At 42.5% G+C, this 23,602-nt stretch overlaps 1 protein-coding gene across 1 annotated transcript in view; it reads right to left on the bottom strand.

Annotated features, from left to right (window-relative positions):
- Nucleotides 1-23,602, bottom strand: part of LOC146830648 (uncharacterized) — a 515,492-nt gene that overhangs the window by 335,762 nt on the left and 156,128 nt on the right. The window contains exons 3-5 of the mRNA XM_085604827.1: nt 19,992-20,090; nt 17,669-17,782; nt 5,731-5,835 (exon numbers count right to left, since the gene is read on the bottom strand). Of these exons, the coding sequence (XP_085460953.1) occupies nt 5,731-5,835; nt 17,669-17,782; nt 19,992-20,090 (318 nt within the window). The remainder of the gene's footprint in view (nt 1-5,730; nt 5,836-17,668; nt 17,783-19,991; nt 20,091-23,602) is intronic.

Below are 23,602 nucleotides of genomic sequence, written 5' to 3'. Positions count from 1 at the left end.
AAATTGTCAACTAATTAAATACAATACATATTTATACATATATATTTTAAATGTCAAAATCATTTGATTAGTTTTACATTAGTTCTTATGGGGTGTAATTTTAAGTCCTTATCTCCATTGTTTTCTATGGGAGTGTGTTGCAGTACCTGTGAGTGGCAATGTGAGGTGCTTGACTTACTGTAAGGCTGTGCTGGAGTACATTTATTACTGTTCTGACACCTTGAGGTTGCAGCAGCTTTAGAGGTGTAGTTTGTGAATAACAACGGGCTTACACTTTTGTGTTTGGGTGTTAGCCTGTCCCTCCTTCAGCCCCTCCTTACATTTTCCAAAAGCGCTCCCATTTTGTTGTAGTAGTATGTAGAGGTATTCCCCATTTTCAAGACACTCAGTCTTGTCCTTGTCATATTTACTACTGAAACATAGGTGTGCTTGTGCAGAGATCTCTGCCACTGTGGTGGAGCTATTCTCATAGAAATGTTGAGGAGAGGTGGGGGTGTTCACCGTAGGTTAGTGAATAGCATTTTATAATATGTGAGTAGTACTACTGTAGTACTACTTTATGTTCTACAAAATGCAGTTGATGAATAGGGCTCTAAGTATCCCAATCATGCAAATGCAAACAGGTGAAGAGGTTTTGATTAATAGGAATAACTAAATATAGAAATATAGAGAGAGCTTGAAAACTTTGTTGTCCAACCTTTAAGTGGCCAATTGTCAACAGACTCTAGCATTCTCCATCAGTGTTGTGAGGTCACAGTATGCAAAGGTGTACTTGCTACAAATACACTAGCGTGAAAGGAGCATTACTTCTTTGTAGCTGGAAATCACTTATGAGCATGTTACAAAGTTGAGGGCACGAACAGGACGCATCTCAAATATTCGCACCACAACACTGAAGCAGGTCCACCTTGAAATACTGTGACTTCTAGAAGCTATTATGCCTTTTGACAAATGATGCCTTTGTACCATTGTATCTGTGTAGGGAAACTATCATCCATTGCTGGACCATTAACCTTCCTGTGAATCGCTGCATTGGGTTAAGCAGCATAGGTTTATGTCATGAATTGTCATATAAAGTAGGACTGGAAAGCTTGTAAATAAAAAATGCTGAACTGGTGTGACACACTAAACCAATAGGAGATGACACATAGCCACCATCAATGGTTATCCACACTGACGTTCACAATGATGCATACAACCATTTACTGACACATGCAGCAGTACATCATAGAAGTTAAAGACCTTCAAAGTTCAAGGGTTAGCCTGTAAACCATATACCAGAGCACCCTTGAAATTTATCACTTTGGCACATCCTCCATATCTGAATCACACTCATGGCATATTGGTTCTGTATAACATATAAATATAACATGTCACGTGCCATGACAATAGATTATCTCAGATATGACCTATGAAATATTCATAAGGAAACGTAGGCATGCAAAATAGAATCAGCCCACAAGCTACCAGCCCCTGTTTAGATTAAAAGAAACTCAAAAGCCACTGAAGGGTCTGGCCGACCCAGGTGCAGGTAAACCTGCAAGGCAGAGATTGAAAGATCATTATGCAGTGAATTTACCTGAACTAAGGAATAGGTGTGTGTTTGTGTTCGATAAGGGTGAGAGTGAAATCATAAGTGTATGTTTGAGGTCAATCCAAAGGCCTCAAATTATGTTTTTTCTGAATGAAAAATTGCTTATTTCTCTTGGTTGATTTTCAAAATTAGAAATAATTATCCTTTTCTCTTTGAGGCAGTCAACAGCACCCAATGCTGGATGGGAAGTATGTTTCAGGTGAAGCAAGATATCAATTGAAATTGGGTTTCCTGCACATTGAACCAAAGAGGAAAGTATCTTCCAAAAGCTTCCTATCAATCAAGTGTGCAAGAATAAAGAAAATTGTTTAATGGTCTGTTGATCTATGAGATACCAACCACAAGAAAGAAACATTTTTGGGAAGAAATCAAGCATTACATCTCTTTTTTCACTGACATCCAAAACTTCCAGTGTTACTGCCTGCTACAATTTGAAGGTGTTTTCTTAAAGGGATTGCTGCATCTCTAATGAACATTCTATTACTTTGACCCATGCAGATCTTTGCACATTGAGATCAATGCTAGGAATGGATGAGTCTGGATCAACCTATTTCTCACCGCATCATCTTTGTCTGGACCATTAGACTGGTGTGACCAGGACCTTGAAATTGTACCTTTATAATATATACACAATGTTACAAATTCCATCAATTCAGAAAAATCCTCAGTAATCAGAATCATGATAGCCAACAATGGGGGTAAATGGTCTGAATGTTTTTTTCATCTTTCTGTTAGACCAGATATCTTTGAGAGATCTGAGAATTGACAGCACCTTGAAATAGATAAGTTCCTTTAAATGCTAGCACCCAGAACCCCTGACAATCAAGAGTTGTTGTTTTTAAGTTAAAAGCACTCATTCTCTCCATCACAAACCTTGGATAAAAACAATATAATAGCAATAATAGAAATGTACATGATCAATGAAAATAAAAATAATTTTCATTTATGCTGTATGAAGTGAAATCTCACAAATTCAAAGGATGGCACTGCAGGACCCATTACTCCAAAACAAGAGGCTTGACTGAAACAACGAAATGTGCCTATAGTCAATCACAAGAGTCCACAATGTATGTCAGCACTTCCAATCTCTTTAACAGAATACAAGCAAACATGGCAGACTAGATAATGATTTATGACAGAAAGGTATTAGTGAATGAATAGTGCCAAGAGGGCAGAGACATAGAAACAAAGAAGTAATGCCCAGGAACTGAAACTATGGCTCATACCAAGGCTGTTCACATAAAGGTTTCTAAATATTGACTGCCCAGCTTCCTTAATAACCAGAAAAAGACACTATAGATGAGACCTTCTATTCTTTAAAAACTTTAAAGTGAGTTTGTTGGAAAATGAGTTTGTGCTGCATATGTATTTTTATTTTCGGTCTGCATTTTATTTATCTTCTGGTCAGAGTGGAACAAGTAATGATCCACATTAACCTCCAAAATGTAATTGCAGACCCTAGACATCTCAACTACAAGCTCTAAATGTATCACTTATTACTGAAAGGGGGACCAGGATTGGAACTATTCATACCCCTGTCACATTTCTGAAGTCACCAGGTCCTCTCATGGCCTTGTCTGATTCTTAATCCTTGTTGCTCTAAAAAGTACATTGACATCCTTAGAAGATTTTGAAACATGTTAACGACCAAGATTTGCTGCCATGTTCTCATAACACCCACCACTCTTCCTTCTTAGTGGGGAATCCCCCTTGCCCAGGAGGCCAATGGGGCACCTTCCTCAACCTTGCTAATGGCCTGAGTGTAAAATACGGTCTCTCCAGATCATTGTCCCACACTTAGGGCAACCATGTTGTAATGGCCTGCCCTGGCATTCCAAAGAGCCATACTGAACAGTCTTCCCCTTATTTGCAAGTAGAATCATTACAGGAATTCCTCATTTGCCATCACACCTACAAATGCTCTCATGGGGTCAAGGTCCAGTTCTACAGCTCAATGGGTACACCACTGCTCTCTAGTTGTGGCTGTTGCAGCTTGCATTAATGCAATAGCAAAATATATTAATTTGAAAGATTTACCTTCGAGTGTGAACCTCCTTATTGTCTTGACCACAACCTTGACCTTAATATTAGGTATGTGTTATTTTCTCTGACTGACAGTAGAATAGGAACACATACTCCCCACTGACTTCTGCCTCAAGATCCTCAAAATATTTTTATAGGTAATCTGCCACTATCACACTCCTGCTTCCCTCCAATCACTCTTCAACATTGAGAAGATGTGAATCAATATCGTCCTCAGATCAACCTCTATTTTGCAAGCTCTCCAGGACCTCCACTACTGAAGGAGTCACAAAGCTGCAAGTGCCTTCTTCTCTAGCAGCCTCACCACTGGATCCAATCAACATAATAACTCTTTGTTCTAGAGAAATTATTTATTTGTGGCAATTCATATTTCTTTCAAAAACAAGGCACTCGTTAAAGGTGGTAGAAAAGAATAGGTGAACGAAAGAGTATGAGGAGGTGCATAGTAAGAGAACACAAAGTAGACTTGAACAAGACATTAATGAAATCAATATCCAGGGAAGTGTTGCTGTTTTTTTGGAGTGAGGTGGAAGGGGGTTATTTGTGGCTCCCAGAAGCTTATGTGGGTACTGGCTGGTCTTTGCCATTGGCCCTACAGGGCCAAAATATGGGTTGATGGTGTTCACACCTATGCGGGGCGAGAGCTTCTCTATGTGGAGGGGCTAGTAGTGAGAAACGAGAAAGAAGCACTGCTAATGCGGTTTAGAGCTAGCTAGACTGGGAAGGCTGTGGAACGTACAGTCCTGGTGAGGATATACAAATGTATGTTCTTAGTGAAGTAGGGAAGTGTTGCAATGTTCATTGCCTTAGATACCAGAGTGAGGACACTAATTATGAATCTTTTTATAGTCAGCAATAGCCAGAGTTGGAGGATGAACCTGGGGAGTTAAATACTGAGCGTGCTGCCCAGTTAAGAACTTTTTCTAAGGGGCATTGGGTATACTTGAAGCTGCCAATGAGGAGGCCATTGCATTATTATGAATGTACGACGTTATTCCGCTGCCTTTTTCCCCGCTTGGAATCACAACGCGGTCGTTACAATGACCGCGTTGTGATTCCGCATTCCATTACTCCGCAAGTCGGAACAACAACTTGCGGAGGGGGGATGCTGGATATTGGAATAGTATAATTTACTATTCCAACTCCAGTGTGTGAGGACACTAGGGAAGGTTTTGGGTTTTAAATCCAGCACCCCCCCCCCCCCCACTCCGCAAGCCGTTCTTCTGACTTGAGGAGTAATGGTATGCGGAATCACAATGCGGTCGTTGTAACGACCGCTTTGTGATTCCAAGCGGTGAAAAAGTTTTGGGGTAAACGTTGTTTACCCATTAATATAGTTTTATAGCAAGAAAACTTTGGTCAAGGCTTTGGCTGATTGGAAGGAGAGGTGTTGTTGACCCTGCTAATGTGCTGGAACTGATTGTAGGTGGTTGACCCAATGGCCACAGTGGTGGTCGGCCTCATATGCATCTCTCAGACACTCGCCAATCCCTTTGGAGTTCTTCAGCACCATCACGGCATGCAACCTTAGCCTCTTCTCCTCTGTTTGCATAACAATAGCCACTGCCTAAACCTCATCCTCCGTTGAAGCATTAAAACCCAACTCCTAGAACGCTTCTCCAAACCCTGAACTTACAGCTTCCTCATCTTCTCTTTCTTATCACGGTGACCACCCATCTGGGGTCCATGCAATAGGGTGAGAAGGTGCATTATAACTCCCCTTTTCCCAGGGAGTCTGTCGTAAGACTATTTGCCAAGAAATATTTGCTTAAAAGGGGAAGATAAACATTAAAATCAGACCACACACATAAAGGGGCTTTGAAAACAGGCAAGTGGTTTCTTTGTGCATCCAATTACTAGTCTAGTGAATTATGGAAACTTTTGGGAACTATGCAAACAGGTTTAATATACAATGACGTGTATTGATACATTATGAAAATCACATTTTACTTCTGCTTTTATGACCTGAGCCCTATTTGTATCCATTCCAGTAAAGACAAAAAATAAACACATACATATTAAGCATATACTTTGCACACTGACCTAATTGTGTAAATATATGTGTGTTGTTTGCATGTATTGCAGGACAGTACCTTACTCTTTGCTCTCAGCTGGCTGTCAGCATTGGAGGACAACAGCTCCTTGCAGATTCCAACATTTCCTGCTTCCACAGCTAAAAAGAGAGGGATACAGCCATCCTAGAAATTGGATTAAGAGAGACGAAGAACAGGGAAGTAGAAGTGATGACTTTCAGGAATGTAAACCTCTTACACACCTTCTTTCAAAGAAAAGGAAGCTATTCTATCTTCCCATTTGTATACACTTGCATCCCAATATATGTGACCCAGCCACCAAACCCATCCATTGTCCCCAAAGACCCAACTACTTTTAAATTCTTCAACTACTGGCCATCTAGCACCGCATAAAGTATTGTGGTAAATGTGGGTTCAAAGGTGCCCTGGTGTAAACCACTTTTACTCCAGCTACACCAAAAATGTTTGTGCACGATTCAGAGAGTGTGGCACCAAAACTGGGACTAACATGCACACATAGGTAGACAGCAGTACTGCTGCATTGCTGGCATTTTTTCCCTCTGCTGAAAGTGAATGGTGAGTGCGAGCACAGAATGCAAGTGAGTGTCTTTTAGTGATAGCATCAATGTAGTTATATTTGGGTCTAGGTTTCTAAAGGAAAGGCATTTTTTGTTTTCTGAATTACTTTGACACTATTCGATGAATTTGCACCACACTTTCCAAATGTTCATCCAGTTTGGGTCCCTCAAGGTTTTCAAAGATCTGTCAAGCGGTGGCAAGAAAAAAGGGGATCCCAAAAGTGTGATTTCCTTTTTTAATCCCCATAGTTGTCCTTGCTCTTCGATACAGAAAGGACAGCTAATTGGAATTGCACAAAACCTGCCACAAAGTTAGAACTTTACGCAAGGATTGTGCTTTTTTGGTTTGTTGTAAATTCATGCAGCAGTTTTCGAGACATTAGCATTTGAAGAGGTGCTTGGGTTGGGCATGGATTTTTGCGGACTAATCTGTTGCCAGCACTACTGCCCATAATTAAATAGCGCTCTATTTGTAGGTGTCAAAATGCCTGTCAGCTGGTGGGGAAGGCAAGCAGGGGTAAAAAAGATAAAAGAAAGCTGCAATCACTGTGGGGCAAACATAGACGTTAAGAGAGAGTCGGTGTTATGCAGTGAACTGAAATATCCGCAAATCGGGCTGCAGAGGTTACATTTACAGATAGAAAGTTGGATTTTTTATATATCCAAAACTTTAGCACGGTTTGTCACATTTGCACAAGATTTGTCAGATGCTTGGCATGTTTAGATTGCTCTTTGTGCTTTTTAACTTAGTGCATATTCGTTAAGGTGGGGTACTTTTAAAAGGGGGGGTAAAAAAGTGCTAATGTGCTAATCTCTATGGAACAATTTGACAAAACCAAATGAAATATGAGAACTATTTAGTATGTTTAACCTTCTGTGGCTTAGGCAAGTTTTGTGCAGATTCATCATGGGGGGGGGGGGAATTAAATGTAGGGTGTCAAAAACAACTTCATCTGCTAATAAGTGTACTATAATCAATCTGCATGAAATTTGGCAGGCTCTTAGTATGTTATCCCCAGTGCAGGAATTTTAGGTTACATGCAGGTCCGGGAAGTGGAGCAAAAATAAATAAGGGTGTCAAAATGAATTTATTGGCTAATAGCCTAGGCCCAATTTTACAGATCTGTGCAAGACTTGGCAGACACCATGTTTAGCTTACGTGTGATATTTTGATTTTCAAGCAAACTGTAATGGATTGTAAACTTAAAGGGGGGATAAAAAACAGTATTCCCCATTTGAACCCTGATAGGAATGATTGCTCTCTGCTAGGGAAAGATGCCCTCTAGGGAATTATAGCAAACTTGGCATACAACTGAAAATCAAGGAAGTGCTGTTACTTGGTTTGGAGTTAATCCATTGGGAAGTTTTCAATGAATTAGCATTAAATTAATATGTCTGTGGGTTTGAAAGAGTTAGAAGTTAAAGATATATTGACTGCTCATATGCAGATGGTATTCAAACTCAATTATAGTTAAAGTAAGCTTGCACCGCACTGTAACACTATGGTAGGAAAGCTAGCTCTAAGAACTGCACATCGAACATTTATAAGCTTCCAGATTCGAACATGCACAGTAGGGGATCGCCGCCTGCTAAAGGCTTGCTGCTCACGGAGGGGTGGGTGCTTAAGGCGGTGCTCAGTGGGGGTTAGCTGCCCATGGAGGGTTGAGTGCAGGGCTTGACTGGCGGCCAAGACCTGCACCAATCTCCACTGGACACGACTGAAAATTATATTCAGTGGGGGCTGGCTGAACATGGAGGTTCGGGTGAAGGGCCTGGTTGAAGGTCAAGCCCAGAGGACTACCTCTGCTGCTCAAGGCCTAAGGCCATGCACAGTGTAGATTGGTTGGATGTAGAGGGTGGGTGAAAGGCTGGAGGTAGCCATAAAGAGGTGAGGTCCAGAAAAAATTCTATTTAGAATATGGACAAATTGGACATTTGAGAGGTAACCAGTGTTGTTATCAATGATGCCATTTAACATGTCACGAGTGATGTAGTATGTGAGGAAATAAGAAGTGCACGATGGGACATGAGTTATAGTAGTTCACTGAACTATAGTTGATTAATTTAATTGGTTTTTAGGTTTTGCTTTGTAACCATAACTGCCTTTTAACTGTGTTTTTTCAGTGAATTGTTGGAGATCTTATTAGCAAACCTAATGATAATGTCACTTTAACCGTTATTATTGACAGAAAAATAGTATAGATTAAAGGGACATTATAGTTAGGCGAAAAAAGACACTTAAAACAAACTATTTTAACCTAACAAACCCACTGAAATTGACAAGTTATAGTTATCTCAAATAACTATAACTTGTGCACTAAAGTAACTGTAACTCACGTCCCCACCATGCAGTGTAGTCATCAATGATGTCATTTCAGATGTTACCATGTAATGTATTGTAATGTAATGAGGTGCTTATATAGCGCTCTATCACCCGACGGGTATCCTGGCGCTTAAAAAGGAGAGTCCCCACCAGAAGTTAATAGGGCAGCCGAGGTGTGAAACAGGAAGGGAGGAAGAGAGAGATAATATCAGAAGGAAAAATTACTCCAGCCTGGGGAATAAAAACGTTTTCAACCATGATGTTATCAGTGATGCAGTAGATCACAATGAGGGTGATAATTAGCCGTTCATGGCTACGGTGTGAGTTATAGTTACTACAGGGCACAAGTTAAAGTTCCTTGAGATAACTGTAACTTGTGAATTTCAGTGGTTTTGTTTGATTGAAACGCCATGTTTTAACTATGATTTTCACCTAATTATAACGTCCATTTAACCTTTGGTTTTTTCAGTGAATTTTTAAGAGGTTTTTTTAATGCAAAGTACGATATAATTAAAATCCAAAACTTTAACCATTGCTTTTTTTAGGAAAATGTCTAGTTTAAAAAAATATATAAAGTAATATTTCATTATCAAACTTAAAGCCAACCCCACACAGTGCATGGACTTTGGCCGTGCAAGGTGTGGGGTTGGCCACAGGGACTGGCCTGCAGCCAAGCCCTAAATCCAACCCTCCACAAGAAAGCAACCCCTCTCCATGGATGGCCCTAGCCATGTGCCGCTTGGGCTTGGAGTTAGGGGTAGGCACTGCCCTGAAGCCAGGCCCTGTCCCCAACCCCCTGCATGCGCCAAAACCCCTTTTTTATTTATTTTTTGTGGGGGCTCAATAGATCTGCAGATCCACCACAACACCCAATGTGACACCCCTGGATCTGTGGATCCGAAGAGATACCCAGGTGTGTTATGTTATGTTAAAAGTTTTTATAAAGCGCACGTACACCCAACGGTTTCATAGCGCTGTAGGACAGAGAACAACAATGTACTGGCCCAGGTGTTATGGGTAGGCCTGAGTGAAGAGGAGAGTTTTGAGGAGAGTTCGGAAGCGAGGAAGAGAAGTTTCCAGTCTGAGCTCTAGAGGAAAGGAATTCCATATCTGAGGAGCGAGAAATGAGAAGCTTAGACCGCCGTGTTTTTTCCGCTTGTAGGGAGGAACGACAAGAGAGTTAGAATGGGAAGAGCGAAGAACACGGGAAGGAGTGTAACGAAGGATCAAAGAGGAGATGAAGGCCGGACCGAGACCGGCTAGGGCTTTAAAGATGGTGCAGCCCAATTTGAAGATACAGCGCTTGGCCACCGGGAGCCAATGGAGGCTTTTCAAAAGGGGACGGACATGTTGATTGCGTGGTTGCTGAAAGATGAGACGGGCGGCCTGATTCTGCACCATTTGGAGGCGATGAAGTTGGTGTTAGGCTGAGTGTTGCAGTGGATACGCAGATGCACAGAACTAAAAAAAAACATTTTTAAAAACATTAAACCCTAGGTGTGGTCCCTCTCTACCCCTACTGCAAAAGGCCAAGGGCTTCAGGGTAACCCTACGCTGCCCCCTTATATCTTTTTGTTGTTGTTGTACGTTTTAGGACTTTTTGGACCAAATCCACAGAGTCCTAAAATGGCAGTCACAACTTTTCCTTCAGGTTGCGGCCAATCAATCACATTATTAAGTACGCAGAATCACAAATCCATTGTGGATGAAATATACAATTGTTTAGCTTAATTACTCACAATGGAGTGCTGTTTCTTCTGATTCTTGATGCCTTCCAAATATATATATATATATATATATTACCTACTGGCAGTTGCCAGTAGGTCGTTATAGGAAAAACATTTTTTGTTTTCCAAATAACTTTGGCATCGTTTGACGAATCTTCGTGAAATTTTCAAAAATAGTGGGGAGCTCCGGTCAGCTCCATTCTTGAAATTTTCGGGGTGATTTGTCAAGCGGGGGCCGAGAAAAAAGGGGGGTCCGAAACGCATTTTCCCCATGTAATTTTCCATAAGAAATTTTAGACAAAGCTACAGCCTGAACTGCTGAACGGAATTACACCAAATTTGGCAAAAAGGTAGGGCTTGATTCAGAAAGATCCCTTTTTGTTAAATGGTGTAAATCTGTTCAGTAGTTGATGTAGTAGTAGGGACCACCACAGCCCCAGGTTTTTAAATGTTGGGAGGGGGGCCGTGCGGTCCCCCTCCTGGAGCCCTTGATGGCCTTGGGGACCGCCACCTCCCAGGGCCGGCTCCTACAGTGTCCCGGGGTTCCCAGCCCGGGACACTGCTGTTTGCTATGGCAGGGCAGGAGCCGTGTGGCTCCCACCCTGCCATAGCAAACGCTGCTTTGCTTCCTTGAAGCGAGAGCAGGGAAACCTGCTCTCGCTTCAAGGAAGCAAGGAAGTTTGCTATGGCAGGGCGGGGGCCACATGGGGCCCCCTCCTTAAAAAATATATTTTTTAAATAAAAAAAATTGTGGCTATTCCCGGGTGGATGGGGTCCCTGGGGCCGAAATTGGCCTTGGTAGGGGGCCCATTCCCATCTTTTTTTTTTAAACGTAAAAAACAGGTCAGGCCCTGGGGGATGGGGTCCCCAGGGCCCCAAATATTGTAAAAGAAGGTGGGCTACACAGCCCCCCTTTTAAAACATGGCCAGAGGCCCCGCCCCTTCCCTGCAGCACTCAGCAAACGTGACCCTGGTGCGTTGTAAGTTGGGGAATTAATTCCCCTTGAATACGGAGGGTCCCTGGGGGCCAACTAGCCCACCAGGTACCTCCAGTATGCACCACAGAGCTGCGTTGCAGAGAGGTGTTCAGAGACCATGCCCCTTTTTACACCTCTCTGCAACGCAGCTGGCAGAACAAAAAAACAGCTTTATCACTATCTTGTTTGACTAAGGGATGCCAGGGAGGGCTTCTCTTATTCATTACCGGGACCCTCCCAGATAGCCTGTCTCAAGTCAGAGTAGAAGGGAAAACCATTTCTGCGACCTGCCACACCTCAGAGCAGGAATACACATCCTTGGATGGGAGAATTAACAATTCTGGCTCAGAGGGCAATAGTTTACTCTAGACTTAGGAAAGGGCAATGGGTGTTAACAGCTGTCACTTAGCAGGGATTAGCTATCTGGGAATGGACAAGAACAGTTATAAGAACACATAGCAGCTTTAGCACTACCGCTTTTGACTTGAAGATGTCAGGGAGGCATTCTCTTATTAATCCCCAGAACCATCCAAGCAGTCCGGCTCCAGCCACAGTTTGATTGAAAACCAGTTTTGTTCTTGTCAAATAAGGGAGTAGCCAAAAAGCTCAGGAAAGGCTAGACTGTTGGCAGCTGGGACCTGCCACATTGAAATAGGGCAATTTAACAGTAAAACATAGATGAAGTGATGTAAAAGAAGATGAAGGAATGCAAGAAAAAAGTTAAGAGTGGGATGGTCATTTTCTCCAATGACGGGCTAGTGAACAGGATCAATTTGGCCCATCAAGCACCAGAACATTCTTCAAACTGGGAAGACTCCATAAGAAGAAGGTTGCCCAGCTGGAAGAAGAATTCTCACTTCTGACTCCTGCTAGAAGAAGAGGACACACAGGTCCTTAATGACTCAAGGACCCTGAATTCTCCTGGCACCTGGGGACTGGATTGCTCTCCCAGGGTTAATTGGTCGTCCTCCTGTTTACCTGCTGTGGGGATACAAAAAGCAGGAGGACTCCTGACTCCAAGAGGGCCCAGCTAACTAAAGAGGACTAGACCCTGCAGTAGACCTGGTGGGAGAGAGACCGGGTGTCCAGAAGCCTGGCCTGAGGTCACAGAGGATACATGTATCATGGATATAAAAAAAAACATATCAAGCATAACATTCAATAAATACAACAGTCTTGTGCAGTATCATGTCATCCCATAAATGGAGACAGTACACACAGAATATCCTGTTCCCCACACTATAGATGCTAAGATACAAATGAGTCTTCATGTATAAATTAGATTACATCATACAAAAAGAAAGTATACATTGTGCGCTTAATGCTCGTGATATTATAATGAATGCTGGTCCCGTAGGCAAGGGCAGGAAACTATACTCCGACTATAGGGTCATTTCGGTTATGATTAGAGTATATGGGCCATCACAAAGCATTCTGATTGGGCGGGGTTCCCAATCACCGAAATTCAGGGATGTCATCCGCAGTATCTGAGATCTACATTAGAAGATACATTTCCAAAAGTTATCTCTGGGTCTCTAACCGGGGGTGGGGGGGTAATAATTCAGCATAAGTAGTAAGCTGATCTTTGCAATATATCAAGTCTTGCAACCAGTCCTTAAATTTCGGTGCCCTTCCCCATTTACAAGCAATCCGCCGCTTAGCTAGAAGAAGGCAAAGAGAGACATATTTCCGATATCTCACCTAAATGTCTCCCGTAAACCCCAAAATTGCCATCATTGGCGTGATGTTTAGTGCCTGCTCAATCATAAATGAAGGGTGCTTTGCTCACTGTGCCACTGGATTCAAGCTAGCCTGGCTGAAGAAGGGTGACATACCCTGAAACCGGTCCCAGGATGCTTGTTTCCGGTCCAGGGAGGACCTGGCCTGGCAGTTCGGTCTGGACTGTTCCCATGGGGCACAGGGTCAAGACTGATTTGCATATGGCTGGGTCCAAACTGGGGTGGCATAGTGGGCAAAAGAACAATGGATTTAACCCAGATCTTTTGACTGGGGGAGAATGTATGCATTGTCAGCATTCCGTCTATCATTTGTTTGCTGTAACACTTTTCGCCCTTAGTGGGATGGGTATGCCCAGACGTGGGTCCCTTGCTCACTGTGCTACTGGATTCAAGCTAGCCTGGCTGGAGAAGGGTGACATACCCTGAAACCGGTCCCAGGATGCTTGTTTCAGGTCCAGGGAGGACCTGGCCTGGCAGTTCGGTCTAGACGGTTCCCATGGGGCACAGGGTCAAGACTGATTTGCATATGGCTGGGTCAAAACTGGAGTGGCTTAGTGGGCAGAAGAATGATGGATTTAACACAGATTTTTTGACTGGGGGAGAATGTTTGCATTGTCAGCATTACATCCATCATTTGTTTGCTGTAGCAATCATAAATGATAGCACCTCTTCAATCTCTCTCCAATAAGATTGAAGCTGTGGACATGACCAGGCCAGGTGGAGGAAGTCCGTACCCTTCATGCCACACCGGGAACATCTGTCATCGGAGCGAAGTTTATATCTGTAGAGTCTAGCAGGAGTATAATATATCCTATGGAGGAATTTAAACTGTATAATACATAGCCTACTGCTTGATGCAATACGCCCTGTCTGTTGGGAGCCATAAAGCCACTGTGCATCAGTGAGGGGAGTGCTGAGCTCCATGTCCCAGCCCTCCCGCACTCCCACATCTGTGCTCAGCATCTGCTGAATGGTAGAGGTGGAAAACGTGCAGCATAATAAGTGTGGGGGTTCACTGGGAAAGTCAGGGGTAACAGCTCTTATTTCATGTAATAATCTGAGACATATGAATGCATCTAGAGGTTTTGGATGGCCACCATCAAACATTTCATCTTGAGTGAGGAGAAAAATCTTCTCTATAAAGGTCTCCCCAAGTGCTAATGCCAGTCTGATGCAGCATGTTTCAGCAGGTACCCTCCTGAGTAACCGGAAGCAATGCTTGACGATGGAGTGGAAGAAGAGGTGAGTATACAGTGGTTTTTGTAATGTTCCTCGCTAGTTTGCTCCACGCTGCATTGGTGTAGTCAACAGTGGAGTGAGATGGGGCAGCGGTAGATGCTCGCGGGACCAGATATGGGGTGGAAGGGATAGGGGGCATGTAACCATGTTCAATAGCTAGGTGCGGGATATGAGAAGCAGATTTTACCAGTATATTGCATGATGTGCCTGTGCACACGGAAAATAAAGATCCAAGTCCGGGGCTTCAAAGCCTCCCCTTCCAAAGGGATGAGTGAGTAGTTCCTATTTCAAGCATGCCTGTTTGCTCACCCAGGCTAAGCAATTTAATTGTGTTTTGAGCCTAGTGTATAAGGAATATTAAGAAATATAAAAATTTCGGTAGTATGATCATTTTCATTAGGGAAATCCTTCCCGCCAAGGACAAGGGTATTGAAAGCTAGTGGGTAATGCTGTCCATTACATTGGTCAGAACCTTGCCATAGTTTGCACGCTTAAGTTTGTCTTTATCTCTGGACACTTCAATGCCCAGATATCGAAGAGTTGAGTTGCACCATCTTATTGGAAAGTCGGGCTGAAACTCCTTGGTTGCGTCAGTTAGAGGAAAAATATTGGACGTCTCCCAGTTTATTTGAGTTCCTGATACCCCTCCAAAGTGAATGAATATGCATAGTAAATTACTCAAACATTCTTGGGGGTCAGGTAGGTATAGTGTGATGTCGTCCATGTAGAGCGACACTAAGATATGTTGCGTGAGGTACCTAATTGCATATTGGCGGTGGTGTTGTCAAAGCTCAACAGCCAGCAATTCCACCACGAAGGCAAACAGCATGGGCGACAGTGGACACCCCTGACGCGTGCTCCTAGTGATAAAGAACGTTGCCGAATGCAAGCCATTGATCTGGACTCTGGCCGCGGGGTGGTAATACAGTCTCACTCCAGCGACATTTAGGTCTTGGTTGACCGCAAACTGCTCTTTTTCCTTAGTGCTTGATTTTCTCTAGGGGCTTTTTACTTTAAAATTTTAATAATTTATATTTATTGTGGTGACTTTTAGTGTATGTTTGCTTATTACATTTCTCTCTATTGTTCTAAATTGTTTTCGGACTTTTATTGTGTATTGTCCTTTACTTTCAAATTGTTGATATTGCTCGATCTTAATACGCACTTCTCTGGGGATTACCTGTTTCATTGCTGCCAGGGATTACGAGCTCTTAGAATTGTGTTTTAACCTAACCTTATTGAATTTGTAGGAAGGCCCCCTCCCCAAATTATAACCCTATTTCTGATAGTTGTATCGCCATTGTGTAGTTATAGTTAGGTGAGAGTTTCCATTGGAATGGAGATTTTTTCTTTTGCTAATAACGTTAATAGTACGGCTTGATGAATCTTCACATAACTTTCCAATAAGAAAGCTCATCCACCTCAGTTCTTTCCTGGAAAGTTTTGAGATGATATGTCAAGTGAGGGTTGAGATAAAGAGGGTCCCAAAACATCTTTTCCTCATGTTAATTCCCATAAAATATGTTGAGAAGGGTTACTGAAAAAACACAGTAGAACTAATTTACACCAAATTTGGCAGAAAGTTAGAACCAAAGGTAAAGTAAAGTTATATAGCTAAGTATGGTAGTAAGATTTTACTTTATGTTAAAAAAAAAAGTACAAATTCACTGGAAAAAACCTATTTTAATAATATTTTGGATTACATTAAACAAAATCTAGAAATGGACTGAAAAAACAAAGGTAACAATTAGGTTATACTTAGGTGCAGAAATATTCCAAAAACCCATGTTTAAAACCAAAAAAACTCTGAAATCCACCAGTCATAGCTTATTCAGCAAACTATAACTTGTGCCAGCATCATGGCCTGCTTATGACCTTGCATATCACTTCACTCATGACATGTTAAATGACATCACTGATCACATTTCAAATAACATCATTGATAACATCACTGATGACAACATCCCAGCTACTGCTCCTCAGATTACTAAATATGCACTAGATCATTTTAGAAAATAGGTAGAAAAGGGCCCACAAACATATGCAGCATAGATTGAATACATGTAGAAAAAGGAAATACTGTAGTACAGGAAACAACTCTGATTCACTACGGTGAATAGTATAAGGTGTACAGTTTAATTACCAGTATACCTTTAAGTGCAAGCCGTACTTAATTTAAAGAAGGTAGAAGCTGAGCGCAACTAGTGTGAGTTGCAGACGTATTTTTTAAATTGGTTGTGAATTATTTAGAAGGCCTGTTGCCAAAACATGGCCAAAAAACTGAAGTTTCTCTTTTTAATCCGTTATCCATTTGTGGATTTCTGCGAACATACGAACGTTAAAGATTTTTCACACAGTGCTATGAACAATTTCTATATAATATGGAGATTTTTAAACAACAGATTTTTATTTTGATATGTTCAATGAAAATTATGAGATATTATACATTGTTGTAGAATGTATCAAGTGAGATTGACTCACTTACAGATGGTTCAGGGCGTTGTATGATTGTAAGCATTGTGAAAATGGTGTAGAATATTCTGGTCATTTCAAGAATAAATGTAAAGAACTTTTACATACTACAGAAGGGTGTCCATAGGGCCATTGTGCATGTCTTATCATTGGATAATGTGTAGATGTGAAGCCGTACACTTAACATTATAAGTCACATGAGGAATTTAACAGGCACATCTCAATAATTTGTCACTCAAGTCGACAGAACAAAGATTCCACTATTGCTTAATACTGAGCATTCCATTGTGGCTTACATACAAAATGCCCTGCACCACACGTTATTGAACTGGATAAATACCACATCAAAACCAGGCTTAAGGACAAGCTATAAACTCAAGGACCATGAATTATGGCCTGACTCGTAATAATCAAACCACTTATAATGGGAGAATGGCCCGTTGCCATCTTAAAATCGGTATAGTGGACAAGGTTTACCATGTCAGGCAGCTTGAGCTGGAAAATCATTTGGAAACAATATGCATGAGAGCAGAGGGAGTCTCCAAAGGTACTCTCCAATTCTCAGAGAACAAGGAAATATCACCCTTAAGTTTGTAGACCAAATTTCTCAAGCTAAAGTCAGAGGGTTCCTTTCACATGGTGCAAAAACCCATGATGCAAACATTGACTGCACTTGAATAAGATGACTATTACTGAGTCATAAATGTTTACCTTCTTGACATTAAAGGTATGGTCGAAACACTTAGTGCAAATTAAATTGAATTGACTAAACACAAATCACCTGAAAAGTTAAGAAGAAACTGCTCCTGCCTTTCTCCTCTTCCTGCTTCAAGACATAACCTTTTAAAATTGTACAGCACAGCTTGAGTCCCTGATTTAACTGCCAATCAATAGCAGTGCAGCTTCACAACAGATCACACTTCAGTGTCAATGTTCTTCTTACCTTGTCAGGAGTATATTTTACTTCCTTGTTGGAAGCCTTTATCAATGTTTGGACCACACTGACTGCCCCAGTGACACGGAGGGATGCGTAGTGGAGAGGAAGCTGATCCTTTGGCTGTGAATTGAAGGAGACACATGCTCTGTGTTATTGCGGTTGTGCAGAACATCACAAGTTTCCGTATTAAATGTCATATCATAATCCTGGCTATCAGTATAATACTAAATAATGGAAATAACACAAAGGTAAATCATTGTAATCTAAAGAACAGAACACAGTATGTGAAGTCCTATCAAACAGTCCTACATATAGCAGAACATTGTTATGTCTCACTCCCACCCCATAAGTGATTGGCCCTAGCCCCATATCAAGCCTAAGGGGAAGTAAAGGTGTACTGATTGGTAATCCACTCAGTTGGCGTAAAAATCGGTTTTCCACGATTACCAATTGTGATGATCCACTTCCGTGTATTTCACAGGTCTCTCAGAGCACTCCTGGGAAACTGAAGCGGTCACAACTCATTCAAATATTACAGCATTCTTTATGCAGTCCTGAAAATGTGCAAAATATTGCTAAATTGGGTACGGTAAGGAAATAGAGACAGAGGAAGTGTTAGGGGGTTAGGGCATTGGTTACGGTTTAGGTTAAGAGTAAGTGTCTGGGTCATATTTTTGAAATCATAGCAATGTAGATTGTACTTTGCTCATTATGTTAAAACAATGCAAAGTGGAATAATTATGGTTACGGATTCTTAATGACATGGTGGTTGTAATGGTTTCCTTCATTATGGACTTTTTCATTTACAAGGAGGTCCAGATAACACTGAACTGAATGGGTAAATCAACATTCACTGGGTGAGCCGACTCTTGCCACTTACTGAACAGGCAAAATAAACAGATCAGCCCACCAGTAGAACAAGCATCGGCATAGCCAATAGGTCTCGCCTTTGGGACCTTATGAGTGTTTAGCTATTGAACAGTTGCATAACCAAATACTTATAAGGTCCCAAAAGCGAGACCTATTGGCTATGCCAAGCGGCCGTGGGGCCCCGAAAGTGATCGCGATCAAACATCAAAGCGGCCGTGCGGCCGCGAAAGTGAAAGTAATCTCGGTCAAGCGCCCGCGCACATGCCCTGTAGCTCTAGGCTGGCCTGGTAGCACTTTTTGGAGCCCTCTCAAAAAGTCTCGCCAGTCCAGCGCATGCGCTAGGTCAGGCGAGACCTAAAAATGAACCAATGATCCATGTTAGAAAGCCTTTATAAATGTGGTCAACTAGGGATCAATCCATTGCCCATTGGAACAGGAATTTAGTGATTTCTGTTGGGGAAAACATTGTATGGTGTTGATTATTTGACCGACCATATAAGTACTAAGATGTAAGATGGGATTATCTTTCAAGACCACCTGAGTGTGTTGTAATTTAAGACACATGTTTTAGGAAAAATCGAACCTCGGCTGTATCACCAAGGCCTGACGTGACTCTCCAAGACAGAATGCATATCACACAGAGACTTTCTCACTTTAATTTCTTCTTGAAATGCCAGAGATTGTAGATGGTTTGGGGACTTTTGCAAAATAGAATATCCCTCGGTGTGAGAGGGGCATGTGATACACTCATCATATCACAGTACCTCAGTGCTCCAAGACCCCTTGGGGGCTGGTCAATGCTTTCCAAAAATAAAGGAATAAGACTGCCTCATTTCTGGTGATAGTTTGTATACAACAGTAAGTTGACATTAAGTCAAGCTTTTCATATCTCTCAACCTTTTAGAGTTTTAATGCAGCTTTAAATCAACTTTTGTCCATCGTTTTAAATCAGATTAGGCTTATAATAAGGGCGAGAGCTTTTAAAATGGTATAACTCGAGACAGAAAGGCCACAATGGTATTAGAACACTCCACCCACCCTGGTTAGAATGTTTTGAAATAAACAGAGGGAACATAGAAATAGGTTTTTTGCCGTGCCATTGTCAATATAATGGTCTTATAATGGCCCAGCGACAATACAAATCTTGACCAACTGAGGCTGCGGTAGAAATGCATAGACCAGAAAAAATCCTCCGGAGACTTTAAACAAGATAATGTTATGTTTTCACTATACAAGAGTGTAAAATGATAGGTCAACATTCCAAAGTAGGGTCACTTCAGTACTATGCCTTCACCTCTGTACAACAATACCATACCTTACTCGGGATTTATTGAACAACTCTTGCCGCATTAGTGAAAGAACGAAATGAAAGAATTTTATTTTGCTAAAAAACGTTTTATTCCTGTTGAAAACGCTCTTTATGGTGCAGGAGGTAGCATATTATAAAACGCACACCTACCCCTCCAGTGACATTAGGGTCGGCCTTTTTAGTGACGAGTAGACGGACTATCTCCTCTTTGGAGTGGGCAGCGGCCACGTGCAGAGCCGTGCGTCCTTCCTGGAAGGAAACAAAAGAAACGTGTCTAAAATCTTGCAAACAGAGATACTCTTTGTAATTGAACCGCAATTAATTCTGAAATGAACTGTCAGTAACATTGACGTGCACTTTCTGCAATGCCTGACACAGCACACAACCTGTGTCTTTGTCTGATAATGCATACAGGCGCCAGGGGATAAAGGGGCATATTTACAAGTAGGTGCTAAAAACTTATCGCCGCTTTTGCGGCCGTTTCCGGGCGAAAAGCGGCGATAATTTTATCGCCTAATTAGCAAGGCCACGCTAACGCGTGAAACCTTGCTTTAGCGTCAGGATTCCTAACGCCCAGCTTTGCATCTCTAATGAGATGCAAAGTGGGCGTTCCTGACCTGACATTAAAGGAGAAATGTCGCTAAGCGACATTTCTCCTATGATCAAGGCCCACGCTATTAAGCATTGCGTCAGGAAAAGTAGCAATAACCCCTGTTATCGCTACTTTCCTTACGCCTGCTTCAGGACTGACTTAGCCATGATATCCTATGGAAGGTGGATATTATGGCTAAGTTTGTGAGTCCCTATCAGCAAGCTAACGCCACATTGCGTGAGATTATAGCTGGGTTTCTAGCGATAATCTCACGTTAGGCAGTTAGCGTGAGGATTTTTATCGCTGAGGAGATAAGCGTTGCTAATAGCACGCTATCTCAGCAATAACAATCCACGTTACCCGGCGATAATTATCCTCACGCTAAGAGCGCTGAGCGATAATTATCGCCGGGTGTTGCTGATATGCCCCAAAGTGACTGGGCCAGGCTCTCAAAATGTGCTAAATCGTGATGCTGGGGTACATTTTATGTAGTTATGTTAGTTTTATTTGGAAAGAAGCTTTATGCAGAGCGTCTTTTTACTCTATTGGGCTCTGCAGTTGCAAAAACAGCCAAGCATTGTCAAAGTGTCACCTTTTAAGTGGGACCCACAATGCAACGTTGGCCTCCCGTGGCTCATTGACTCTCCAGGTAGGAGTCCAAGCACTATAATCCATACTGAAATAAAGCTGTGAATGTCGAGCCAGGGATGTGGGGTTTTAAATGCACACTTTAATAGTATTTCAGTCTATATAAATGTTTTAAAGTATAAAAGAAGTTGTAACGGCAAAAAGCACACACATCACAACATACAATAGAAACATTAATGCAACACAAAACTCTGATTAAAGTAGCCCTTGGCAGTAACCACTTTACTGTGTTAGTGGTCACTAATTGATGGTAAACACATAAACACTGCTGAAAACAAGAAACACAACATAATACATTGCAGTTACTATAGCAATGGAATGGTCAAACATGTAATGTTTGCGATCACAAAAAAAAATCGCACTATAAAATCACACAGACATGATCCACCGATCAAAGGGTGCCATTTTGCACTCAGTTCATAAACAAAACACACAGAGGCAATCGAGATACAACGCAAGAGTGAACTCCAAGTGAAATGGGAAGTGTCTGGGAGTGCTTGAAAGTGAGTGACATTATCCTGAAAGATAAGTGTATCTCCCGACGTGGGATTCAGGTGGCGTTGGCTCCCTAAAAAGGGGTAAGCTTGTGACGTGGGGTCCTCGAGGTCCTGGGTCTGTTGTTTCACACTTCTACAGTCTGGAAGTGTGTTCTACCTTTAGATGAAGAACAAGGTTGGACCTACAGGCCCAAAGGGCTTGCAGTTGATTATGGAGGTCCCTCTCTGGCTGGCTAGCCCCCAGGCCACCTGGATCTCAGGCATCTGCAGCAAGGCAAAGAAAACTGGTCTATGGTAATTGTTGAAAGCGTTTACTGCCATTATGTCCACAACCGTGGGCTCTTTGGGCTGGCTGGGGGCCTTCAAGCATGCAAAGTCAGCAACAGCATGTGGGGGCTGTAGTAGAGCATCTTGAGAGCCTTCAGGCATGTTCCCAGTCAGAAGGAAATGGTCATCACCCAATTGGCCTTCTAGAGCTGCTACAGCAGCAGGGTCCAAGGAGGTCTTCAAGCAGCTGGAGGGGAGCTGTATTCTGTGGGAGCACGGGTACTGGACCTTCCCCCTTTCTCTAACTACGCTCCCGGTCCCCTATTCTCCTTGTATTACGAGCTGGAGGGGAGCGCCAGATTGTATTTTCAAATCGTGGTATCTGGGCAGCACCTATTGCCAATCAGAGTTTCTACATATTTAAAGTTCAAAAGTCCTACACAACAAGGTGAAATAGGATATTCTATCTTGGAGTGGGTTCTCTTCCTTCCCTCAAAATACATTTTGGCAGGCACTGCCTAAATGCATCTGGTCATGTACAACCTACAGTGGCCTGCTCTGGTGGGAACCTGTATTATGCCCTCAGAGGTGTCCTGGAGACGTAGGAGCAGGAGAGGAATAGTAAGTACCCATAGGCTGTTCTTGATCACTATTGCCAAAAATATGCATCATTGCAAAACCTATGCATATAATGTTTGAGAACAATAAAAAACATAAACCTTAACATCCAGTATTTAAATAGCTGTTTTGCGCGCCACCGCAGTGGGTGCGCTAGTGGCACCAAAGACGAGCCCATCAGTCAATCAGTCAGTATTTGTAGAGTGCACATTGTCACCCCTGGGAACATCTGGATGCTGATTTGCCATGTCTCAGTCGAAAAGCCAGGTCTTGAGCCTCTTTTTGACCTCAGCCAGGGAGGAAGCTGTACAGAGGAGAAGGGGTAGGGTGGTCCAGGTCTTGGCGGCGATGTAGGAGAAGGAGCGGCCCCCACTGCAGCTGTGATGGATGCGGGGTGTGTGTGTGTGTGAGTGAGGTGGAGCGCAAGTGTCTTGCGGGCAGCTGGAAGTTCAGTTGATGGTTGATGGAGGATGGTCCCTGGCTGTGTGGCACCTTGTAGGTGTGCATGAGGATCTTGAACTGACATCTCTTCTGGATGGGGAGCCAGTGGAGGCCTGTGAGGTGAGGGATAAAGTAGGTCCATTTGGAGAAGTCCAGGATGAGTCTCGCTGCTGTGTTCTGTATGGTCTGGAGTCTTTTGAGGAGTTGTTTGGAGATTCCGGCATCCCATCTGCTCCCCAGACGCCTCCGTCCTCTACCCCACATCCCCCAAATTATTTACTCGCGATCTCAGCTTCTGGAAATTAAGCCAATCATAGTTTATCCACTATGAGTACACTACCTTTGATATAAAGGGAAAACTCTCCATCAGACAGCGGCCATGTCACCCCCTCGGGTAACACGATGTTTAATGGGGTTTTTACTAAAAATGTTGGTACACATGCCCTGTGCTGATTTCTCCTTAAAGCACAATATATGCCAGCACATATGGAAATAATAGAGCAGTTTATCACTGCTCATGAAGTAAATGTGTGGTGTGTAACAGATATTTAGCTACATAAGGCTTCTAAGCAAGAGCGGATCGTATTGGGGAAAAGAGGTGAGCCTGTGGAGGGGGTTGGGAAGGAAGGGGATGAGGACAACGTAGACAAACATTATTTATACAAAAGAGGCGGGGCGAAGGGTTACAACGAAGACAC

Source organism: Triturus cristatus, chromosome 5_1 (assembly GCF_964204655.1).
Source record: "Triturus cristatus chromosome 5_1, aTriCri1.1, whole genome shotgun sequence".
Classification (NCBI taxonomy): domain Eukaryota; kingdom Metazoa; phylum Chordata; class Amphibia; order Caudata; family Salamandridae; genus Triturus; species Triturus cristatus.
The sequence above is the reverse complement of the archived record's forward strand: the minus strand, read 5'-3'. Positions and strand labels throughout refer to the sequence as shown.